The 26,055-nt window shown below is 48.4% G+C and overlaps 1 protein-coding gene across 1 annotated transcript in view; it reads left to right on the top strand.

Annotated features, from left to right (window-relative positions):
- LOC143975689 (transmembrane protein 8B-like) overlaps positions 1-24,594 on the top strand; it is a 51,863-nt gene extending 27,269 nt beyond the window's left edge. Inside the window, exons 4-13 of the mRNA XM_077478184.1 lie at positions 95-228; positions 5,751-6,025; positions 6,104-6,456; positions 7,222-7,318; positions 8,765-8,888; positions 9,794-9,936; positions 17,019-17,197; positions 17,393-17,539; positions 19,147-19,263; positions 23,507-24,594. Coding sequence (XP_077334310.1) covers positions 95-228; positions 5,751-6,025; positions 6,104-6,456; positions 7,222-7,318; positions 8,765-8,888; positions 9,794-9,936; positions 17,019-17,197; positions 17,393-17,539; positions 19,147-19,263; positions 23,507-23,842 — 1,905 coding nt within the window. The 3' untranslated portion in view covers positions 23,843-24,594. The remainder of the gene's footprint in view (positions 1-94; positions 229-5,750; positions 6,026-6,103; positions 6,457-7,221; positions 7,319-8,764; positions 8,889-9,793; positions 9,937-17,018; positions 17,198-17,392; positions 17,540-19,146; positions 19,264-23,506) is intronic.
- The last annotated feature ends 1,461 nt before the right edge of the window (positions 24,595-26,055 follow it).

A 26,055-nucleotide genomic window follows, 5' to 3' on the forward strand; every position in this document is an offset into this window, starting at 1 on the left:
TGATAATATTTTTAGTGAGGATTGCACTGATGTCATATATTCTATTTCCCCATTTTTGGTGTCCCTCCATCTCATCGTCTTGCTGTGTACACAGGGTTTACATGATGAATGCCAGTACCTCTTCCAGCCACAGCTCATCGTGCAGCGGGCAGTTGGCGTGCCAGTCCTGTATCCCGGGTACATCACGGAGCAGATGCTTCCTCCACACAATCGCTCTGCACTCTACAAGTGAGTAGTCCCCTCCATTCTTGGGTCTGAAATTCTGTGGATAGGCCATTGAGTGTCGCCCCAGCACAGATAGGGAAGGGGCATGTTTTACGTTGTGTGCTCTGGGTGGGGTGGGGTGGGGTGGGGGGGCTCTTCTTGGGAGGTCCACAGACCAGAATATACTTTCAGCTTTTGTGTCTGTTTTTCCTTTGCTCTTTTAAGTGTCCTCTCCTTCTGAGAGGTGGCAATCTAAACTTCAAAAGTTGGGAGATCTGGGATCCCACCTGTGTGCTTGGGAGGGGTGTAGATAGTTGTTGTTTTTTTCTTAGGAGACCGAGCCAGTAATAACAATGCATAGCCCTGCTCCCCGACCTCGGCTCCCCTGCCCGGTGGTGCTTCTCACCTCTCACACTGCACCCTAATACTTTGCCAGACTCCTTTCTACTTTATCGTGTTGTATCTAGCAGCAGTCTTGGGGTGGTAGAGCTCCAGCATTACTAAAGTAGCCAACCAGCTAGAGAGTATCAGTAAGGAACGTGTCCCGGACTCCGGGTTCCGGTTCTGTCTTGCCTTCCAAGTGCTGCAGTCTGGACAGGCTAATGGGTGGAGGTAGGGTTGCCACCTTTTCTGTAAGCAAAACCCAAACACTTTAGTGGCCTTGGGACAACTTTGGTTGCCCCAAGGAGAGTAGTAATGCGGTGGGCATAGCGTGCCACATTCAGCAGTGGGTGTGGTCAAATTGCCCCCTTGCTGAAATCATCACCCTGTCCCCCCCAGTAATGCCCAACCTGCCCCCAGACATCTGCTCACAGCTACTGGACAGCAACAGATTTGTGTGTGAATATCTGGGTTACTTGGGGAGCTACAGCCTGGTCTGAATAATGTGTCCGGGTTTCAGACCTGGACACATGATTCAAAACCCGCACTGTCTGGGTGAATCCTGGACAGGTGGCGAACCTAGGTAGAGGGGATCCGCTATTACTCATAAAATGGGGCTGAGGATGGGGGGGGGGGGGTCTCGGTAGAGTTGGCCCTTTTGTACCAGGCCCTCACCTCATTAGTCCAGTGGTGGGGTGGGGTGGCATTGGCAGAGAGGGAATTTTCCATGGGGAGCAGGCAGAGTATTACCGCAGATTGTAGTTCCCAGCATTATTAATAAAGTTCTCTGTGCCCCATTAGCTCAGATGGAGGGCCTGGGGCCAGAAAGGGGTCTTTTTTTTGTTTGCTTTCAAGTAATATCAAGTGACTCGGCTCCTGAAATATACAGTATGCACTTGGTATACTACATACTCCTGAACATGCACTCTGAGTGATTAGGGTGACCACATTTCCAAACTGCCATTCAGGGACACCCCCTTCCCAAAAATAAAGATGATTTTTGATACCTTTTTTTTTTTTTGTGACCACATAGATTTCACGGGTTCATGCTGGGACCTGTAGTCCACTTTTCTTGGGGGGGGGGGTCACAGTGCTCAAAAGTGAAGTACTACAAGTCCCAGTATGACCACCTGATATGGGTTCATGCTGGGACCTGTAGTTCTTCACTAGTTGGGTGGGGGTGTCACATCTTCAGCTATGAGGGGTTCAAGCTGGGGCATGTAGTCCTTCACTTTTTTTGTCAAAAGTGAAGGACTACAAGTCCCAGCATGAACCCGTGAGATCTAAGGGTGTGTCCTCCTCACATCCCTCAGAGGGTGTCACCTGCCCTCTGCTGCCAGCTCATCTGCCGTCCTCTCTGCAGTCAGTACCTCATGACACACATGTTGTCCCATCCATCCCCGGCACCTGGCCTCACCTCTGAGTATTGAGAGTTTCTTAAATACTGGCAGTTGCCTTCCCTCTGAGCATGCCGCCGGAGAAGATTGAGGAGGAGGTGGGTGGAGATAAAGCACTAGGCATGGAAGGAGGAGGAAGTTAAACCCTCCTCCGTTCTGAATGCTGGGGCCTCGGACTCGCTCCGTGGTGACGTAACGTCACTGTTTGCTAGACGCCAGGCAGTCCTAGCAACCCGTTTAGACAGTGTAGAGCCAGCGGTGGAACATGGTACAATGAGTCTCGGGCGGCTAGGACAAGTACTGTCAGTGAGTAAAGTGGCGATGCGGCTGCCTTTTTTCGGGGGCATCAGATCGGCCCGGGGGGCTGGCTGTGTCAGTCCCTGGGTCTGTGCCCCCGGAAAGACCTGCAAAATGCGGGACTGTCCCAGGCAATCCGGTACGTGTGGTCACCCCATGTGTGATGCATACTCCTGACACCTGCACTCTGTATGTAGACTCAATTTTTAGGCCCTTCCCACCGCTAGCACAATGGGCACACCCACAATAGGACATAGTGTGCTTGACGTGCTGCCTCATTATTGTCCCCTGGACGTTTGCCAGGAGCGCTGTACAGGGCCAGATTTCTAATGACAGCCCTGCTCATAAGTAACAGAAATAGACGAGAGCTGTGCATGGGGGGGCATTTAACCTCTTCCCTGCCAGACTGATTAGGATGGGTGCTACTCAGCCTATTCTTTACCAGTGCACTGTGGGCAGCTGACCCTGTCGCCCACCCCCTATCCTGGCCCGGAATGCCATAAAACCTATTAACAAGTGTGCATTAAGGTGCACATATACTGCGGCCACTGGCATTTTCCTGGAAGAACGGCAGTCACCATTAGGACACCCACAAAACAATTGTCTTCTATGTGTCTTATTTACACTGCAACAAACCTCTGAGAATTTGTCCACAGGACAACTATTGGTCGTCTCTCCACAAATCTGCCCTTTATGACAGAGTGACAAGAAGAAAGTCATTGTTGAAAGAAAACCATAAGAAGTCCTGTTAGCAGTTTGCAAGAAGCCATGTGGGGGACACGGCAAACTCACCTAGAGGGCTAGAGTGGGGGCTTCTCTTGCACATCTTGTCCAACACTTCTGGAGGAGGCTACAGGAGACACAGAGCGGCATGAGGGCGGATGTATTGGGCAACCCCAACTGTTAGATATGACACAAAGACAGGGGCAGACTGACCATTGGGCCACTCGGGCACTGCCCGAGGGCCCCATGCCACTAGGGGGCCCCATCAGGGTTGCCAGCCTCAGTAAAACCAGGGAAAGTATGTAAAAATCTGTGTTTTTTTACATCTGTCTCTGAAATGTCCCTTACCGACATCCTTTTGGTCTAAAAATCCAGAGATTATAGCTGCCCGACCTCTCCAGTACCTTATCAGCCAATAGAAACATGTCTGTGTATACTGTGTTATTGTATACTGTGTGTGTGTGTGTGTGTGTGTGTGTGTGTGTGTGTATACTGTGTGGCCCCATAATGTCTGATTGCCTGGGGACCCCATAATCTCCTATTGCCCGGGGGCCCCATGAGTTGTCAGTCCGCCCCTGGACACAGATGACTGTGGACCGTCAGATAAGGACTAGAGGCAAGGAACATGGTGACACCAGATTAGTGGACAGGAGCAAAGCCAGGACAGAAGCTGAAAGCCATCAACAGCTGGACAGCAAAATATAAGAACATCAGGCAAAGTCAGTGTTGGGATACAGGCCAAGGTCAGATCTTGGCTGGACAGTAAGGTACAGGAACATCAGACAAAGGCAGTTTCGGAATAAAAGCCAAGATCTGATCTTATCCAGACAGTAAGGTCAGGGCTGCATTTAAGTGAGAGCAAGAGCATCATTGTTGTGGGGCCCAAAGCAGCTGCCTCATACTTGCCAACTATTCCAGTTTAAATTCCCTTGTCCCTTGAAGTTTTAGTCCCGTGCTGTGTCCCGATATTTCAGTGTGAAGTTCTGTTACTAATGCTGCCCAGCTCTGCTTTGCCTTGTACAGATGACTCACCTGCAGACCCTGTGTTTACATGTAAATGACCTGCATTAATATGTAAATAGCTGCAGACCGGCAGCATTGATGTGTAAATAGAAGCGGCATTCATATGTTTATCATGCCCCACTGATGTCATATCTACCATCACTTCTGCTGAATGCTGCCCACTGGGGAGGTAAAGGGGTGTGCTTGAAAGTCCTGCCCACAACTGTGGTCATTAAGCCTGTTTTGTAAAGGTAAGCAAATTGGAGGTGGAACCCTTTTTCAAAATAACATGGTGCCATGGTGGTGGATGTGAATAGGCACATCTCAGCAGATGTGTGAGGATGTCATTAACAATGAATGGCACTGCTGTGTCTGCTAAAGGGCAGCACATTTCTGTGGTGTCACGAAAGCGATTTAGCATGCGTTCCCGACACACACACAAATGTGAACGCAGGCTAAATGTTTCAGTTACATCGGTGGTCAGTGTAAATCTTCTCATTACATTGGGGCTTGGTTTACAAACCTTTCATTCACGCTAATGGCTGGTGAGAAGGTCCCCCTTCCATTGGTGGCCAATGTAAATTTCTCCTTACATTGGTGGTTACTGTGAATGCTCTTATTACATTAGTGATCAGTGTAAATCACTATTACATTAGTGGTCAGTGTAAATACCCATTACATTGGTGGCCAGTGTAGAAACTCCTGTTTATATTGGCAACCAGTCAAAAAAAAATCCAAATTTACATTGGTGTTTCGTATAAAAGCCCCATTTAGATTGGTGGTGAGTGTAAGTCATTACATTGGTGGCCAGTGTAGAAATCCCCCTTTATTAGTTGTTAATGTAAAATCCCCCATTACATTGATTGTCAGTGTATGAGCAGGTGGAGAGCTAAATCACATGGAGGAGGGGAGCCAAGAAAATGTTTGCCAAGGGTCCAATCAATATTAAAGACACCCCTGAGTGAGGTACAGGAACATCAGGCAAAGGCAGTATTTTCACATTTTCACATGTCTTGATACCAAGGTATGCCATACGTATGTCTTATATAATACCATATCTTGGTATTAAGACATCCTAATATGTGTCTGTATAGTTGTCAGAAACCAAGAATCAGGCTGAGACAGACGTACAATTAAATCACACTTGTTTATTAATAAAAATAAAAAGGTAAATAGAAAAAGCGTAGTCAGGCATAGCCAGAGTCCAGTAACCAGATCGGGTAATCAGCCAGTCCAAAAGTCAGGGATCCAAGTAGAGCAACAGCAAGCAGGATAAGGAGCCAGAAGGGATGTCAGCAAGCCAGTCTTTAAACTAACCACAGGAGATGGTTTCAGTGATGTGACCAACGCGAAGGCAGAGGTGAAGTGATCTGGAAGGCTTTAAGTAGGCAGGTCAGACGAGCATCATCAGGAACAGCTGGTAACTGTGGAGAGAGAAGAGAGCTGGCAATTAGCCAACAGCTGAGCGGCCAGCCCAGAGAAGGAAAGACTAAGCCAGCCCAGACAATAGTTAGATCATTTTATTATTGTTATCTTGCTTCCCAGCGTTGATGAAGGGGAGTTTTGAACCCAAAAACAGGTCGGCTATCTCATGGGACCTTCTGTCCTGTGAAATAAGATTTACTAAACTTACATCATGTTGGAGCACCCACTCTCTGCCCACCACAGGATAAGAAATGCCCACATGATACATATCTACCCCTTGACTTGCTACATACTTACCCCCCCCTCTTCTTACTCTTTCAGGGTCTTCATTCCTCAGTTCACCTCGGGATTGCGGGTCAGTCTCCTGGGTTGCCGTACTGGTGTGCGCACTGCTGACAGTTGCCCCCTCCTGCTGAGACTGCGTGCCAAAGGCCCTCCTCTGCACAATTCTTCCAGCCAAGACTGCACCTCCTCCTCGTCTGTATGCCAGCTCCTCCTGGCACTGCCACTCTGGCAGCACTGGTATTATGTGTTGGTGGAGAGGACAGGAATGGCGGGCACCGCTATCTATTTCCAGCTGACTACACAACTTCAAGGTGAGTACTGGGTTGTTGAGCCTGTGGGAGGTTTGTAGGGTGTTTACCATCATAATGTTGGCTTTGTTCTCCTGGCAGACTGTTCTCGGCCTGGCCTCTCCCGTGGGCCCAACGCTCCCAGTTCCTCCTTGAACATGCCTCAGTCTTTTGGAGCAGCAGGTGGATTGGCTTCCTTAGAAGGACTCCCAGCCCCTGGAGTCTCTCTGTCAGCAGGAAACGTGTCTTGGGGTAATGCCACCATCCTCCAGCCATCTTGCTGGCCCATACGACCCACCCTAAGGAACGAGCTGGACACGTTCTCAGTCCATTTCTACATATTCTTCGGACCCAATGTGTCAGTACCACCAGACCGGCCTGCTGTGTTCAGTGTTAATCTTCTACCTGTACTGGACAGTGGAGGGGTCTTCAACCTGGAAGTCCGTCTCAATACTGTGAGTAACAATAGAGGCTGAGGGCACCAACTGGTATGGGTCATGTGACTATGATTATGGATGTATGGCTAAGCTAGGGCACAAGAGTCATTCAGGAATATGTGTGAGGTTGGTAAGCTTAACCTGGATCAGTTCTTTGTCCAGAGATGGAAGGGCAACAGGTTAACTTTATTACTGCCCCCCACAGCTGCTAATTCTCACCTTCCCTTTGCTACCCTTCAACTCCAATCACCAGCAGAAGACAGCATTTAAGTCCTGTGGAAGCTCCAGTCCTGGACACCTCATGGACAATCAGAAAGCACCAGAGCTGTCATATAGAAGGAGAGGAAAAGTCCTGTTACTCCATATGTCACTTTACTTCCTGGGTGAATGGAGTGGTGAGGAAGGCAAGGGAAGCAGCTGGTGGGGTGCCATTAAAGTGAACCCATTTACTTGCACTGCATGAACACAGTAACGCAGTATAACTTTACTTGACCTCATTAAGGTAGACAGACCGTCTATAATACATGAAAGTTCGGTGACCAAGGTAACGATATATCATATATGTAAAGTTGAATGAATGAATGAGTGACTTGTATAGCGGGCTATGTAAAGTTGGGTTATGTTACAGTGGGCAGGTGTGAATTACGCAAAGGAGGTCTAATGAGCAGAAGTCATGTTTAGCTGGTGGATCTTGGTTTGGTGGGTAACCAATGGTCATCACAGTATTGATATTGTCTTGGTTTCTCTTCCATCTATGTAATGCTCTCTATCCCCTCATGACAGTCATCTGTCCAAGGAGAGAACGTGACAGTCTTCGGGTGTCTGAACCATGGCGTCCCACTGATCCTCGGTGACAACTCCTCCATCACCTGCCAGACAGGTTAGTGTTCCCATCACTCTCATCATCCTTTGGGGCATTGAGCCTTCTGCCATAATTATATCTTGTAGTTAAGACGCTGGTGTCCACATTTATACACAGCCAATGTTTTTTTCAGCGATGATAGAGGAGGATATTGTAAAGTATAAAAAGTTCTCAGAGCTGAAGGCTTTTACCTAATTTAACTGGTTATGGTTGGATGGACAGGTGCTCTCATGTCTGTAGGACCTCAATGGCCCATGGTGATATTGTCCTTCCAGACTAGTTATGGTTGTTTGGCCAGGTTCTTACATGTCTGTAGGACCTCAATGGCCCATGGTGATATTATCCTTCCAGACTAGTTATGGTTGTTTGGCCAGGTTCTTACATGTCTGTAGGACCTCAATGGCCCATGGTGATATTATCCTTCCAGACTGGTTATTGTTGGATGGGCAGGCGCTCTCATCTCTCTAGGACTTAAATGGCCCATGGTGATATTATCCTTCCAGACTAGTTATGGTTTTTTGGCCAGGTGCTTATATGTCTGTAGGACCTCAATGGCCCATGGTGATATTATCCTTCCAAACTGGTAATCATTGGATGGGCAGGCGCACTCATGTCTGAAGGACCTCAATGGCCCATGGTGATATTATCCTTCCAGACTGGTTATGGTTGGATGGGCAGGCACTCTGTCTGTTGGACCTCAATGGCCCATGGTGATATTAGCCTTCCAGACTGGTTATGGTTGGATGGGCAGGCGCTCTCATCTCTCTAGGACCTCAATGGCCCATGGTGATATTATCCTTCCAGACTGGTTATTGTTGGATGGGCAAGCGCTCTCATCTCTCTAGGACTTCAATGGCCCATGGTGATATTAGCCTTCCAGACTGGTTATGGTTGGATGGGCAGGCGCTCTCATCTCTCTAGGACCTCAATGGCCCATGGTGATATTATCCTTCCAGACTGGTTATGGTTGGATGGGCAGGCGCTCTCATCTCTCTAGGACCTCAATGGCCCATGGTGATATTATCCTTCCAGACTGGTTATGGTTGGATGGGCAGGCGCTCTCATGTCTGTAGGTGATATCATCCTTCCAGACTGGCTAAGGTAGGCTAAGCAGGTGCTTACACACCTGTAGGACCTCAATGGCTAACCGTGGTATTATCCTTCCAGACTGGTTATGGTTGGATGGGCAGGTGCTCACATGTCTGTAGGATTTCGAAGGCCCATGGTGATGATATCTTTTCAGACCTGCTTGGGGGTAGAATAATGAAATCACATTTTCTTGGCCAAGTTGTTGTTTTACCTGACACAAGTCACCACATGACCACACGCTCCTCCTCCCTATGCATGGGAAAGTTGGTTGGATGCATCCAGTCACCATCTGAGGTCTGTAGACACCTCGGTCCATAGCCGACTTCCTGCCCCTCTCTGCATTGCTCTGACCTCTCCTCACATTCCTCTCCGCAGACTCTCTCTCCGGATTCTCTCTGTCAGTAAACAGCAGCAACTCGCTCAGCCGCCTGCGGATCCCATACCCCCAGACTGGCACCTGGTACCTAAGTCTACGGTCTATGTGTGCCTCTCAGCACGGGTGAGTTCTACAACCCACAGCAAATTTGCAAAATCTTGATACAATTTTACATGGTATGGTTGGTACACAAAACATTTCTTCATTTTTTACATTATTCTCTTTTCCTATTGGAAGATGTTCCATGACTTTAGATGCCTCCCTAGGACAGGAAGTAAGCAGAATCTCCACAATAGGACACAAGCATGGATACAAAGGGAGGTTCTCATCCCTCCCAACGCCATCCAAATCTAAAACCGTTGAGCTTTGAAGGGCATCAGTCAGGGCAGGGTGGTGGATTCTCTTGAGAGGGAAAATCCCCAGCTAATGATCCCCTAAACTTTGACATGGTACCCCACAACTCCTTTAATGAAGCGCTCAGTAATTTTTCTGAGGGGAGAACAAACAGGTGGAAGATGGGTATAAGTGGGTTAAGGGTATCTACTGGCAGAGTCTATTAAATCCTACTGAGTTTCAGTGTAAGTAATGAGATCTATGAATAATCCATGTACCGTGGTGCCATACATGTGATCGGTGAAGTTCTACGTCTATGAAGCGAGTTCTAGATGTTTTCTGTCATCAAGGTAGATATTAGTTGTAACATCTGCAGAGGTCCAACATGCCGCCTGCTGAGCTCTAGCTCTGATTTAGCATGGGCATGTCAGATCTCTGCAGAGAGACCACTGCTTACCCACAGAGAGCTTGCTGGCAGAAGACAAGCTTGTATTCCATTAAGAAAGTGTAGACTAAACATAAAGATACACAAATATTCTCCATAAAGACAGAGCATGAAGACAAAGCAGAGACAGCCAGGAGGTGGTCACCCATTGGTCAAACTCTAAGCTGATCCCAGAGGGATGGGTATCTGTATAGTGGATTTCTTCTGTATTTGGAAGGGACTGATCCCTGGTTGTATCTGTTCCCTGCAGGTGGCGGCCATGTCATAATGTCAGCGCCGAGCTGAATCTGCGTACCTTCCTCTCGCCATGCATTAATGAATGCGGAACGTATGGACAGTGCAAACTGCTGAGGACCAACAACTACCTTTATGCTGCCTGCGAGTGCCGAGCAGGTAAAGGACGGAGCAGTGTCACCTGTGTCAGTCTGGGGGGGGGGGGGGCAGAGCTTGTGTGGAAGTATTAAGGTGGTAGACAGTGGAGGTCATCAGGTTGGATGGTGGCACTAGGGGGAGAGGTGGGGCAGAGTCACCCATGTTAATCAGTGGGCTGGTCTGGAATTATTCAGGCAGTAGATTGAGGCTACTGAGGAAGATAGTGGGACATTGTCACCAGTGTCAGTGAGCAGGGGCGGAGCTGATATAGAAGTATTGGGGCAGTAGGCAGTGGAGGTCATTGTGGAGGATGGCAGCACTAAGGGGGTCTAGGGGTTGGGCAGTGTCACTCATGTCAGTTAGCAGAGGAAGGGCTTGTGTGGAACAATTCAGGCAGTAGACTGTGGAGTTTACCATTGAGGATGGTGGCACTAAGGTGTCAGGGGGGCAATTTCACCCATGTCAGTCAGCGGGGGTGAGGCTGGTCTGGAAGTATTCAGGCAGTAGACTGTGGAGGTCACCAATGAGGACGGTGGCACTAAGGGGTCAGGGGGGCAATTTCACCCATGTCAGTGAGCGGGGGGGGTAGGCTGGCCTGGAAGTATTCAGGCAGCAGACTAAGTACACCAAGAAGAACGGTGTCTAGGGATGGGGTAGGGTTATCCCTTTGTTAGTCGGGGGGGTGGGGTGGTGCTGGTGTGGAAGTATTCAGGTGGCACTGAAGGGTTTGAGGGTGGGGCAGTGTCACCCTGTCAGTCAGAAGTGACAGGGATGGCATAGAAGTATTCAGGCAGTAAATAGTTGAGGTCATCAGGGAGGATGGCAGCACAGAAGGGTTTAGGGGTAGGGCAGTTTCACCCTGTCAGTCAGTGGGGATGGTGTGGAAGTGCTCAGACCTTATACTGTGGAGGTCCCAGATAAAGATCCATGGAGGTCACCAAGGGGGGATAATAGGATTTTTATATACAGCTTACCTGTAAAATCCTTTTCTTGAGAGTACATCACGGGACACAGGAGCTTCATTACATAGTGGGTTATATAGGCACCTCTGGTGATTGGACACTGGTTGACCCAATTAAAGAGAATTCCTCCCCTATATAATCCCTCCCATTAGGGAGGCACCTCAGTTTTGTAGCAAAGCAATAAGAAACCACGTAAAACCCAAGAGGGGCGGGAGCCCTGTGTCCCGTGATGTACTCTCAAGAAAAGGATTTTACAGGTAAGCTGTATATAAAAATCCTATTTTCTTGATCATACATCACGGGACACAGGAGCTTCATTACATAGTGGGATGTCCCATAGCAATGCTCAGGTTGAGGGGAGGGAGACACAGATCATAATTCAAGACCGCCAGGGACCTGAGGACCTAAACTGCAGCCTGCAGTACACTGCGCCCAAAGGCGATATCCTCCTGCCCTCTGACATCCACCTGATAGAATCTGGTGAATGTGTGGACTGATGACCAAGTCGCGGCCTTACAGATCTGAGCCAGGGAGGCCTGGTGATGCACTGCCCAAGAAGCACTGACAGCCCTAGTAGAGTGCGCTTTCACCTGAAAAGGAGGAGTCTTCCCCTTTAAGTCATAGGCCTGAGAAATAACCTGTCTGATCCACCTCGAGAGAGTGGACTTTGACGCTGCCTGACCCCTTTTAGGGCCTTCTGGCAGAATAAATAAACAGTCAGTTTTTCTTATCTGAGCAGTTGCTTGAAGATAAAGACTGATTGCTCTAACCACGTCTAAAGTGTGTAAGGATTCTTCCTCTGTGGACTGAGGGTTTGGAAAGAAGGATGGTAGGATTACATCCTGATTCAGGTGAAAACCTGAAACTACCTTAGGTAGAAAGGACCTGTTGGGACGCATGACCACTCGGTCCTTATGGATAATTAAATAGGGCTCTTTACAGGAAAGAGCTGCCAATTCTGATACCCTTCTAGCCGTGGATATGGCTACTAGGAACACCAGCTTCTTTGTCAGGAGAGTTAAAGAAGCCAGATGCAGAGGTTCAAATGGTTGGGCTTCTAAGGCCAAGAGAACCAAATTCAGATCCCAAGGGCATACCGGAGGTTTGACTGGCGGTCTCATCCGCATAGCCCCCTGGATAAAAGCCCGTACAAGGGAATGTGATGCAAGCGATCTTTGAAAAAAGACCGATAGGGCCGAAATCTGCACCTTGATGGTGCTTATGGCCAAATTCATTTCAAGGCCTGATTGGAGAAAGGCCAAGATTCTGCTAATGACATACCTTCTAGGATGCCATCTCCTGGGTTCACACCAGGAAACATATGCCCTCCAGATCTTGTAATAGATACGCCTGGAGGCCGGTTTTCTGGCATTGACCAGAGTGGAGAGGACTGGCCCCGAAAGACCACGGCCTCTCAAAATGTGGGTCTCAGCAGCCAGACCGTCAAATTCAGACTGCGTAAAGCAGGGTGGTAAATTGGACCCTGTGAGAGCAGATCTGGCCAGAGAGGGAGGGTCCATGACCTGCCCACTGCCAACTTCATGATTTCTGCGAACCATGGTCGCCTGGGCCAAGCCGAGGCCACTAGAAGGACCGGCTTCGTCTCCCTCTTGACCCTTCCCAAGAACCTCGATAACAGCGGGTTCGGGGGGAAGGCATAGATCAGATTGTACTGATCCCAGGGAACTGTCAGAGCATCTGACCCCTGAGCAAGTGCATCTCTTGTCCTTGACACAAAGTTGTCCAGTTTCCTGTTGAATCTGGACGCAAACAGATCCACGTCTGGAGTGCCCCACTTGTGACATATGTCTTGAAACACATCGGGGTGCAGAGCCCATTCTCCTGGGCACAACTGCTGGCGGCTGAGATAATCTGCCTGCCAATTCTCCACTCCTGGGATGAAGACTGCAGAGAGGCACGGAACATGCTCTTCTGCCCAGACAAGTATGCGATTCACCTCCTTTTGGGCCACCAGACTTCTGGTACCGCCCTGGTGATTGATGTAAGCCACTGCGGTGGCATTGTCGGACTGAATCCGAACTGGGAAACCTCGCAGTCTGTGAGCCCACTCTCTGAGTGCCATGTAAACTGCCCGAATCTCCAAGATATTTATGGGCAGCAGACTTTCGGTCGCAGACCATTTTCCCTGCGAGCATGTTTCCTGCAACACGGCTCCCCAGCCTGTCAGGCTGGCATCCGTGGTGACAATCTTCCATGAGAGGGGAAGAAAGGTTTTGCCTTTCAGCAAATTTTTGGTCTGTAACCACCAGACAAGACTTTTGCGTGCCCGAGGGGATAAACGCATAGGAAGATCCAGGGATTGGGGCTTCCTGTTCCAAATCGCAAGGATGCATCTTTGCAGGGGCCTTGAGTGGAACTGGGCGAATGGAACGGCCTCGAAAGAGGCGACCATCTTTCCCAACAGTCTCATGTACAACCGAATGGAGGAGGATCTTCTGCCCAGAATCAGGTGCACTAGATCTCCAATGGCCAAGGCCTTTGGCTTTGGAAGGAACACCCTGCCTTGAGCGGTGTCGATAATCAGACCCAGGTAATCCAACCTGGTGGTCGGTTGTAAAGACGATTTTTCTAGGTTTATAATCCAACCTAGGCGGCCCAGATGTTCTAGCGTTTTGGTGACGCTGCGACTTAGGCATGTTGCAGTTCTCTCTACGAGAAGCAAGTCGTCTAGGTAAGCCATGACGGCTATGCCCTGAACTCTTAAGATTGCTAAGAGAGGGTCTAGAATCTTCGTGAAGACTCGAGGGGCCGTGGCTAGGCCGAACGGCAGGGCCACAAATTGAAAATGGCGCTGCTCTACCGCGAACCTCAGAAACTTCTGGTGTGCGGGAAATATTGGCACATGGAGATATGCGTCTTTGATATCTATTGATGCCATGAATTCTCCTCCTTGCAGGGAGGAGACCACAGTGCGTATTGACTGCATCCGGAAGGTCTGGATGTGTAGAAACCGGTTTAAGTCTCTCAGATCCAAGATAGGTCTGACACTTCCGTTTGGTTTTGGAACGGTGAAGAGATTCGAATAGAAACCTGAACCCTGATCTTTCGGGCTCACTTCTACTATCACACCCTGGGATAGTAATTGATCTAAGGCCAGAAATAGCGGTTTCTGCTTTATCGGATCCCTGGGGATCCTTGACCTTAGAAAACGAGAAGGTGGAATCTTCTGAAACTCTAGCCTGTAGCCCAGAGATACTGAAGAGATCACCCATTTGTCCTGAATCTCTTCCCGCCAGGCGCCTGCAAACTGCAGGAGCCTTCCCCCCACTCGGCCGAGCGGGGGCGCCCCTTCACAAGGATGTCTTGGAGGTCTGCTTGGCAGGCTTCCGCCCCCAAGTCTTTTTCTGTCCCTGGGCTCGGCCCTGAGGCTTTGCAGCCGAGGAGGGCTGAGAAGGCCGTCGCCACTGTTTAGAGCTTGACGCTTCGGGAGAGAGAGTACGCCTGAATGAAGGACGTTTACTCTTCTTGACTGGAAGGAGTGTAGATTTACCTCCCGAAATATTTTGGACGAATTTATCTAATTCCTCTCCAAACAACCGTTCCCCTTTAAACGGGAACCCAGTCAAATGCTTTTTGCATGACATTTCAGCAGCCCAATTTTTTAGCCATAGAGCCCTACGCATGTGTACCAACATGAGGGACAAACGTGATGCTTGTTGGACAGAATCCAAAATCGCATCAATTATGAAACATAAGATGTGAGGCATCTCTGCATATTTCTCTACTTCCTCATTAGGAAGGAGTTCAAACATCTGTTTAACCTGTTCCTTAAGGAACTGACACAACCCCACGGCTGCGACTGTAAGTTGCACCACAGCGCCGGCCATGGAAAAGGAGGCTTTTAACAAGGTTTCCAGCCTTTTGTCAGCTGGGTCCTTAAATACCTGCGCATTATCCAAAGGACAAGTTAGGTTTTTATTCACACAAGAGATAGCCGCATCCACAGATGGGGCCCCCCATTTCTTGGTGAAACTTTCCTCCACGGGATAATACATAGAAAACCTCTTGGGAGGAGTAAACAGTTTATCGGGATGTCCCCAGTCCTCATACATCAAGTCAGCCATTAAAGGATGAATTGGGAAGGAACAAGCAGTCTGTGGGGCTTTCCTGACTCCCAGGGAAGAGACAGAGGATGTAGCGACTTCAGCAGCCGGCATTCTGAACGTGGTACGCACCAATTCAGTGTAATACTGCACCTGCTTTCTGAGTGCCTGGGAGGAGGGGACTAACTCCTCATCCTCTGACTGATCCGACTGCTCGTGATCCCTTTCCAAAGATAGGGATCTCTCCTCATTTTCAGAGCAGCTGTCTGAGAGAGGGATTTCAGCAGAGGGAGGGGATCTACCCCTTTTTCTGCTATCTTTTAGGGAGGCAGAAATAAAATTCATTATCCTCCCTTCAAAACTCTCCAATGAAGCCCTAAGGGAGTCCTCAGTGACATAGACCGGGGCTGCGACATTAGGAGAGGCTGCAAAGCCTGAAAGGGGCACTGACTCGTCTTGAGATGCAGGCTCCACTCTTGCAGAGGGGGATGGTAATCTGCATGCACTTTTGGAACCCCTGGACCTAGGCGGTGATCTGCCAGTGCTTTTATTACCTGCCCCTGAAACCCTCTTACGAGGAGACATAGTACTGAGCTACAAAGCAGAGTTACTAGTGTAAAATGCAATCACTTTGTTGTGCTTAAAGTCTCACAATAAATCAATATAAGCTTAACTGCACAATATGATGCCGAGTAGGTGTCTTAAGGTTCGCCTGGATCCAATCCCACGGATGCTTACAGCCCACAGCTCCTGTGTCTCACCTTACAGTCCCCTGACGCTCTGGGCTTTTAAAAACGGCCGTTTTGGCGCCTGCATTACAGTCTGGAGCACTTGATTGTGCACAGCTGGCAACCACACCCCCCCCCCCCTTTCCCTATTAGGCCGGGAGCGCGCCCGGCGCGCGTGCACGCGCCCGCACGCGTGCACGAGGACCGCGGGATCCGGGGGGGGGGAAGGGGAACCCAAAAGGGTGACCTGGGACCCCCCGATCTGCGTGGGACCCCTTTTTTACTTTTATTGTGGCAGGGACTGCAAGGAAACGTGAATAGCTGGGAGGACCAGGCATTTCACTGAGCGTGTTTGTTTGAAAGGCATGTAAGTATGCATCAGGCTTGCTCTTACTCCCTCAAGTGGTGGAAACCAGGTAAGACATACAACTACTCACAATGAAGAAATCCATTCATATAAATAAATATATAGGATGACTTCCCATACCTGTTCCCCGCCGCAGGAATTGCTGATTTCAGACCAATTCCAGCCTTCACCCATCACGGCGGGTATTGTTAGCCAACCTTCAGGCGTATCTGGGGTTCTTACGAAAAGATCCTCCTACCTGGGCCTTGTAAAAAACTCTGCCAGAAACTTACGGGCGCTCTGAGTAAACAGTACCCCAAGTCTGGTTGTCCCAGAGTCCAGTCTTCCAATGGAGAGGACTTACAGGCAAAACCTCGTGTCTTCGGCAGACGAGGCCCGGGTACCATACCATCTTGGGAGTCAATTATCGGCCCGAGGTATGGATCCGGTTTGTTGTAGCCCTTCGGCCCTCGCCGGGACCCGCATAGAGCTAAGTTTTACGTGACCATCGACCAGACACTGGCGAAAAAACTGAGGTGCCTCCCTAATGGTAGGGATTATATAGGGGAGGAATTCTCTTTAATTGGGTCAACCAGTGTCCAATCACCAGAGGTGCCTATATAACCCACTATGTAATGAAGCTCCTGTGTCCCGTGATGTATGATCAAGAAAGTACAATAAATTTTGGGTTGAATAGGATGACGGTCCCTGGGTGTGATGTCACAGTTCGGTATACTATGAGTGAATTCAGATGGCAGTCCTTGAGTGTGATGTCACAGTTCGGTATACTATGAGTGAATTCAGATGGCAGTCCTTGAGTGTGATGTCACAGTTCGGTATACTATGAGTGGATACAGATGGCAGTCCTTGAGTGTGATGTCACAGTTCGGTATACTATGAGTGAATTCAGATGGCAGTCCTTGAGTGTGATGTCAAAGCTCTGTATACGATTGGATGATGTCCCAGATATTTCCATGTCTGACCTCTCTGTGGTCTCTCTCAGGGTGGAGTGGATGGGGATGTACGGATAACAGTCAGGCCTTCACATACGGCTTCCAGCTCCTGTCCACCCTCCTCCTGTGTCTCAGCAACCTGATGTTCCTTCCGCCTGTCCTCATCGCCCTCCGGGGTCACTACCTCCTGGAAGCCTCCGTCTACATCTTCACAATGTTCTTCTCCACGGTGAGTGTTCGCTGTCCCTGGCCAATCATCCAATCTTTAGGCTGCGTAAGTTTTAGGCTCTTGTTAATATATAAATGAAGATTTGTCCTATTAGAGAAGAATCCCAATAATCAGCAGATCTGGTCCTGTTTATTCTCCGGTATGGTGTGTTCGGTGTAGATGTATGTGTCACACCATGTGATCTCTTCCCTGCAGTTCTATCACGCCTGTGACCAGCCTGGAATCGTGGTCTTCTGTATCATGGAGTATGACGTGCTGCAGTTCTGCGATTTCCTCGGCTCTCTCATGTCTGTGTGGGTGACAGTAATCAGCATGGCCAGACTGCAACCAATCATCAAACAGGTAAGAAGATTCCTAAAGGGGGAGCACTGCACATCTCCTTCCTGTAATATGTCTCTGAACCTGCAGGGGGGGCACTACTACCCTCCTATTTGTAATATTTTGCTGTGCCTGCAGGGAGCACTGCACATCTCCTTCCTGTAATATGTCTCTGAACCTGCAGGGGGGGCACTACTACCCTCCTATTTGTAATATTTTGATGTGCCTGCAGGGAGCACTGCACATCTCCTTCCTGTAATATGTCTCTGAACCTGCAGGGGGGGCACTACTACCCTCCTATTGGTAATATTTTGCTGTGCCTGCAGGGAGCACTGCACATCTCCTTCCTGTAATATGTCTCTGAACCTGCAGGGGGGGCACTACTACCCTCCTATTTGTAATATTTTGCTGTGCCTGCAGGGAGCGCTGCACACCTCATTCCTGTGATATGTCCTTGTACCTGCAAGGGGAGCGCTGAACCCCTCATTCCTGTAATATTTCTTTGTACCTGCAAGGGGAGCACTGCACTTCTCCTTTCTGTTACCTATTCCTGTACTTGCAGGAGGAACACTGCATCCTGCTTTTTTGTAAAATATTTCTGCACCCACAGGGGTCTCACTGCACCCCTCCTCCCTGTAATATGTCTGTGTACCTGCAGGGGGCTCACTGCAACCCTCCCTGTAATGTGTCTATGTACCTGCAGGGGGCTCACTGTAACCCTCCCTGTAATGTGTCTATGTACCTGCAGGGGGCTCACTGTAACCCTCCCTGTAATGTGTCTATGTACCTGCAGGGGGCTCACTGCAACCCTCCCTGTAATGTGTCTATGTACTTGCAGGGGGCTCACTGCAACCCTCCCTGTAATGTGTCTATGTACCTGCAGGGGGCTCACTGTAACCCTTCCTGTAATGTGTCTATGTACCTACAGGGGGCTCACTGCACCCCTCTTCCCTCTTATGGGTAAATGAATATGCAGGGGGCTCATTGTTTCACTCCTCACTTTGATATCTCTGTGTACCTGTAGGGGGCTCACTGCACCCCTCCTTCCTGTAACATATCTGTGTCCCTGCAGGGGGCTCACTGCACCCCTCCTCCCTGTAATGTGCCTGTGTATCTGCAGGGGGCTTGCTGCACAACTTCTCCCTGTAATATGTCTATGTACCCACAGGGGGCTCACTGCACCTCTCCCTGTAATATGTCTGTGTACCTGCAGGGGGCTCACTGCACCCCTCCTCCCTGTAATATGTCTATGTACCTGCAGGGGGCTCACTGCACACCTCATTCCTGTAATATGTCTGTGTACCTGCAGGGGGCTCACTGCACCTCTCCCTGTAATGTGCCTGTGTACCTGCAGGGGGCTTGCTGCATCCCTCTTCCCTGTAATATGTCTGTGTACCTGCAGGGGGCTCACTGCACCCCTCCTCCCTGTAATGTGTTTCTGTACCTGCAGGGGGCTCACTGTACCCCTCCTCCCTGTATTATGTCTATGTACCTGCAGGGGGCTCACTGAACCCCTCCTTTCTATAATGTGTTTCTGTACCTCTCTGGGGTACTGGTGGGTGCCAGCACATACAATCCAGACAGGGGTGACATTCACCATTTCTCTGACAGTCTCTTCTCTCGTCTCTTAGGTTTTGTACCTGCTGGGGGCGATGTTGCTTTCCATGGCTCTTCAGCTGGATCGTCACGGCTTGTGGAACCTGTTGGGGCCCAGTCTGTTCGCTGTGGGGATCATGGCCATCGCCTGGGTATGTGAATGTCTATGATAGGGTCACATGCAGCAGATCTGTCTACGGTGTGATTGGAGGACCGTCTCTGTGTCTATGGCCTGATCAGCCATAAGGGGGGCCGTGTAAATAGTTCCATTCACTTGTGTGTAATTTAATCTCAGTATAAATACAGCTGTTCTGTGAAGCCCTCTGAGGTTTGTTAGAGAACCTTAGTGAACAAACAGCATCATGAAGGCCAAGGAACACACCAGACAGGTCAGGGATAAAGTTGTGGAGAAGTATAAAGCAGGGTTAGGTTATAAAAACATTTCCCAAGCTTTGATCATCTCACGGAGCTCTGTTCAATCCATCATCGGAAAATGGAAAGAGTATGGGCACAACTGCAAACCTACCAAGACATGGCCGTCCACCTAAACTGACCGGGCCGGGCAAGGAGAGCATTCATCAGAGAAGAGCCAAGAGGTCCATGGTAACTCTGGAGGAGCTGCAGAGATCCACAGCTCAGGGGGGAGAATCTGTCCACAGGACAACTATTAGTCGTCTCTCCACAAATCTGCCCTTTATGGAAGAGTGACAAGAAGAAAGACATTGGAGAAAGAAAGTCATAAGAAGTCCTGTTTGTAGTTTGTGAGAAGCCATGTGGGGGAGGGGGCAGCAAACATGTGGAAGAAGGTGATCTGGTCAGAGGAGACCAAAATTCTACTTTATGGCCTAAAAGCAAAACTCTATGTGTGGGGAAAACTAACACCGCCCATCCCCCTGAACACACCATCCCCACTGTGAGACATGGTGGTGGCAGCATCATGTGGTGGGGATGGTTTTCTTCAGCAGGGACAGGGAAGCTGGTCAGAGTTGATGGGAAGATGGATGGAGCCAAATACAGGACAATCTTAGAAGAAAACCTTTTGGAGTCTTCAAAAGACTTGAGACCGGGGCGGAGGTTCACCTTCCAGCAGGACAACGACCCGAAACATCCAGCCAGAGCTACAATGGAATGGTTTACATCAAAGCATATTCATGTGTTAGAATGGCCCAGTCACAGTCCAGACCTAAATCCCATTGAGAATCTGTGGCCAGACTTGAAAATTGCTGATCACAGAGGCTCTCCATCCAATCTGACAGAGCTTGAGATATTTTACAAAGAAGAAGAATGGGCAGAAATGTTCCTCTCTAGATGTGCAAAGCTGGTAGAGACACCCCCAAAAAGACTTGTAGAGAAAGGGGGTTCTACAAAGTTGTGACTCCGGGGGGCGCCATACAAATGCCCCTTCCCCATACTTTTCACATTTATTTGTATCATTTATCATTTTCCTTCCACTTCATATGTGTCACTTTGTGTTGGTCCATCACATAAATGGCTTATGAGTGGACAATGAAAGACCAGCGGCATCCTGCTCAGGTGAACTCTCTCCTCCTGCCAGCTTGTCCTCTTCCAGTCCGGGGCCAATTCTGGCACTCCTCTCCTACATGTAAAAAAAAGCATGTTTTTTTTGTTTTTGTTTTTGCTAGAAAATTACTTAGAATTTTGTTTCGTTATGGAATTTGGTTTTAATTTGTTTTCAGAATTTGTTTTCAGAATTTGTTTTCATTTTATATTTAGTTGAAAATTAGTTTTTGGTCTATTAATCTTGTTCTTCCCACTAGACATGTGCAATTCGTTTTGGTCCGAATACAAATCCGGACAAATTTTTTGGGTTATTCGGAGATTTGGATGTATCCGAATCTCCGAATGAAATAGTAACAAATTTTGTTGAAATCGAATAAAATGAATTTCGTTCATTCTTTTTATAGCGAATTGCAACATTTTCAGAACGATTAGAATTTGGATTGGTCGAGATTATTCTGTTATTGTTTCTATTATTCTATTTTCAACTGCCAGAATTTTTTTTTTTTTTTTTTTTTTTTTTTTTTTTTTACATTCATCTGTCAGTGGGGAAAAACTCGAATTGATCAACTGTTTTTCGACCGATCTGACTTCTAATAGTCCTGAAAAGTTCAAATTCGTTAGAAAACGAATAAACAAAACAAATTTTAATAGGTTTCAAACTAAATTAGTTACTATTTAATTTCGGAGAATCAGGTACATCCAAATAACCAAAAATTTGTCCGAATTTGTATTCGGACTGAAATGAATTGCACGTGTCTAGTGGGGGGGGGGGAACAACATCCGTTCCCCTCACTGTCTGCCTAGAGCTGGATGCTGCTGGTCACACCCTTTCCGGGCTCTCCGATTGCACATAGGAAAGCCCGATAAAGGCCGCATCGCGGGCGTGGTGGGCGTGGCGGTGGCGGTTTTGCTTTTCCCTTCTAGCACTTGTAAATGTAATCCAGCGGCTTGTTGTTGTTCTTGTGCAGAATCCCTCAGGATAAAAAAAAAATGCTATCTCAATCATTGCTACAGCTGCAACATGGACCGAGATATCACAGTTCCCGTCCGAGGGCGTCCATAAACATACGGGGGGCGGGCAGTGGTTAAATGCAGGACACCGTGGTAGGTGATACTGAATAGAGGATAACAGAAGGTAAAGTGAAGGCAATGTCTGATCGCTGATGTCTTCAATGTACCTTCTTTTATTCTCTGTACAGTATCACTCACATTGTGAGAGAGAGAGAGAGAGAGACACAGCGACCAAAGCGTCCTTCGATCACAGTTACCTCTACAAAATGTGGGAAAAATGTGGTGAGCACTCACTTTATTGGCAGTCCGTGGTGATCCCTCTAGTGATATAAAGATCTATATAGAGGAATCAGGACCTCCTTCCTCCTGCTGGTGACCCCTCTAGTGATATAAAGATCTATATAGAGGAATCTGGACCTCCTTCCTCCCGCTGGTGACCCCTCTAGTGATATAAAGATCTATATAGAGGAATCAGGACCTCCTTCCTCCTGCTGGTGACCCCTCTAGTGATATAAAGATCTATATAGAGGAATCAGGACCTCCTTCCTCCTAATGGTGATCCCTCTAGTGATATAAAGATCTATATAGAGGGATCAGGACCTCCTTCCTCCTGCTGGTGACCCCTCTAGTGATATAGAGATCTATATAGAGGAATCAGGACCTCCTTCCTCCCGCTGGTGACCCCTCTAGTGATATAAATATCTATATAGAGGAATCAGGACCTCCTTCCTCCCGCTGGTGACCCCTCTAGTGATATAAAGATCTATATAGAGGGATCAGGTCCTCCTTCCTCCTGCTGGTGACCCCTCTAGTGATATAAAGATCTATATAGAGGAATCGGGACCTCCTTCCTCCTGCTGGTGACCCCTCTAGTGATATAAAGATCTATATAGAGGAATCAGGACCCCCTTCCTCCTGCTGGTGACCCCTCTAGTGATATAAAGATCTATATAGAGGAATCGGGACCTCCTTCCTCCTGCCGGTGACCCCTCTAGTGATATAAAGATCTATATAGAGGGATCAGGACCTCCTTCCTCCTGCTGGTGACCCCTCTAGTGATATAAAGATCTATATAGAGGAATCGGGACCTCCTTCCTCCTGCCGGTGACCCCTCTAGTGATATAAAGATCTATATAGAGGGATCAGGACCTCCTTCCTCCTGCTGGTGACTCCTCTAGTGATATAAAGATCTATATAGAGGAATCAGGACCCCCTTCCTCCTGCTGGTGACCCCTCTAGTGATATAAAGATCTATATAGAGGAATCAGGACCTCCTTCCTCCTGCTGGTGACCCCTCTAGTGATATAAAGATCTATATAGAGGAATCAGGACCTCCTTCCTCCTGCTGGTGACCCCTCTAGTGATATGGAGATCTATATAGAGGTATCAGGACCTCCTTGGCTATTGATGAAAGGTAGGTGAGCAATTTAGCAGGACAGGATGAGAACAGAATCTGGGACATGGCAGTGAGAAGCACAAAGGGAGGGGTTTGTGTGAGCCTATAGGAGCTGGTGGAGGGGCATGTAGGGTTCCTCGGGGCACAGTACAGTGCAGGGTATATGATGTCACATATCCAGGGTACAGTGCAGTGCAGGGTATATGATGTCACATATCCAGGGTACAGTGCAGTGCAGGGTATATGATGTCACATATGCAGGGTACAGTACAGTGCAGGGTATATGATGTCACTTATGCAGGGTACAGTGCAGTGCAGGGTATATGATGTCACATATGCAGGGTACAGTACAGTGCAGGGTATATGATGTCACATATGCAGGGTACAGTACAGTGCAGGGTATATGATGTCACAGCTGCTCCGGTATTGTGTATGTCATGTATAATGCATGTTCTTTCTATTGTCAGACATTCAGAACGATCCGGAGGCGCCACTGTTACCCCCCAACATGGAAGAGATGGCTCTTCTACCTCTGCCCAGGAACCCTCATCGCCAGTTCTGCCGTGGCCCTCTACGCCTTCGTTGAGACGGAGGAAAACTACTTTTACATCCACAGCATCTGGCACATGCTGATTGCCGGCAGCGTTGGCTTCCTACTACCACCACGTGCCAAACCAAATGGGAGAGTAGCGCCCCTGGCGCGGAGAAAGGGCTGTGGGTACCAGTTGTGCGTTAATGAGCAGGAGGAACTGGGTCTGGTAGACCCTGGATCTGTGTCTATAAACAGCATCTGCACCAGTTGACACGGGGGGACCGGAGGTTGGACGAGTACCAATCTGTGGGACGGCTGTGACTGGAGACAGACGGTTCATGTCACAAACTGCCTTCACTCTGGCCGGGGACAACGGCTGGAAGATCAGTATTACCTCATTATGGACCAAGAACTATTGTGTGCATTATATTCTGCTCTTCATGGGCTCCGCATTGGCATCTGATGGGCAACGTGCAGACAAGGAGGCTTTCATGGGTCACATTGATGAATCGTATGTCAGACACGTCCACCAGAGTTGTGACATTCAAGGTCAACGTTGCCAGACCTGAGAAGCCAAGTAAATGGTTTGGCTGGTGAATCAAAGATGGCGGCCAAACAGTGGCCATGAGACATACACCTCTAGCCATCTCACAGGTCTGACAGGTTGCTCCTGAATTCCGCATCTCTCTCACCATCCTTTTCCCCCATAATTATGAATTCTTCCACATGGTGGGGGGGCAGTGCGATGGGGTCTGAGGGTGCAGTTGCTGGGCAAATGCATGCAGGACAACTGAGCTGAACCATCCAGCCACTGGTGGTAGGTGCTCCACGTTCACCAGAAGCTCCTCACCCTCACCGTGGTCCAGGAGAACCGCGATCCCTCGCACCGTCCTGCCGCTTGGCCCACCGAGATGGGGCTTCCATGTATTCACTTCCTCTGCACAGATGTCACTTTTTATTTAATGGCATGTGCCTGTATGTGTGATTGTGAGATGATTGAACATTATAGAAGGTCACTTTTCTGATCTGGGCTGTCCTTATTAGTTTTCATTGTTGACTAACATTGTAATTCCTCTACAAGGTAGGCTTATCAGATTGGTGGATTAGTTCACATGGATACATAACCCGGCCAATCCTACATTGCACAGGGGTGGAGCAACAACACTTTCTGCCCCTTAACCCCATCCCATCCATAGCACTGTAGGTGGGAATGGAGAAGACACACAGATTCAAGATGGTGGAACACGGAGGTATATAATATTATACCCCTGGGAGATCAACTTTGTATACGTCATTAATATTAATATTGTTATATGTTGTGCAAAGTCCTCATTGCGTCTACTAGATGGAACAACACGGAAATATAATAATATGGTCCTTCATGCCCCACACACAGCAAGGTCAGCTTGTCATTCTGCTGAAAACGTTCACATTGTTCAGCAATCTCTAAGTACGGCCAGTTTAAATCCTCCCTCCGGCCTTCCCTTCAGTCTTGCACAGTTGTACCGACTCCTCTCCTGGCCCGAAATGGCTTACTGTGATTTAAATGCACACTGCGAGCTTCTCACAGATGCTGCAGCAAGTCATATAGAGCCCGACCACATTTCCTGGCCGGAGGACGTCTAGCATCATCTAGATCAGTGGTCTCCAAACTGTGGCCCGGGGGCCAGATGCGGCCCTTTATTTGCCCTTGGGGTTCTATGCCTCCCACTGATAGGAGACACTACTCTACCAAATGATATCAACAATGGGGTGCCATTTCTCCCACTGACACCAACAATGGGGCACTATTCCTCCCACTGATACCAATGCTGGGGCACTATTGTGGTGATGTTTACTCCCACTGATGTAAGGAAAATTTCCACTACCATTGGACACAGTCCAGCCCCCATAAAGTCTGAAAGACAAAAAAATGGCCTTTTGTTTAGAAGGCTTGGAGACCCCTGATCTACATCCTTCCACTGACCACCGATCACCAATGTAAGGAACATTCTTCCCACTGATCACCAATGTAAGGAACATTCTTCCCACCGATCACCAATGTAAGGAACATTCTTCTCACTGATCACCAATGTAAGGAACATTCTTCTCACTGATCACCAATGTAAGGAACATTCTTCTCACTGATCACCAATGTAAGGAACATTCTTCTCACTGATCACCAATGTAAGGAACATTCTTCTCACTGATCACCAATGTAAGGAACATTCTTCTCACTGATCACCAATGTAAGGAACATTCTTCTCACTGATCACCAATGTAAGGAACATTCTTCTCACTGATCACCAATGTAAGGAACATTCTTCTCACTGATCACCAATGTAAGGAACATTCTTCTCACTGATCACCAATGTAAGGAACATTCTTCTCACTGATCACCAATGTAAGGAACATTCTTCTCACTGATCACCAATGTAAGGAACATTCTTCTCACTGATCACCAATGTAAGGAACATTCTTCTCACTGATCACCAATGTAAGGAA

This window comes from Lithobates pipiens, unplaced genomic scaffold (genome assembly GCF_037356315.1).
Source record: "Lithobates pipiens isolate NorthernLeopardFrog02 unplaced genomic scaffold, aLitPip1_a1.2 Scaffold_13, whole genome shotgun sequence".
Taxonomy (NCBI): domain Eukaryota; kingdom Metazoa; phylum Chordata; class Amphibia; order Anura; family Ranidae; genus Lithobates; species Lithobates pipiens.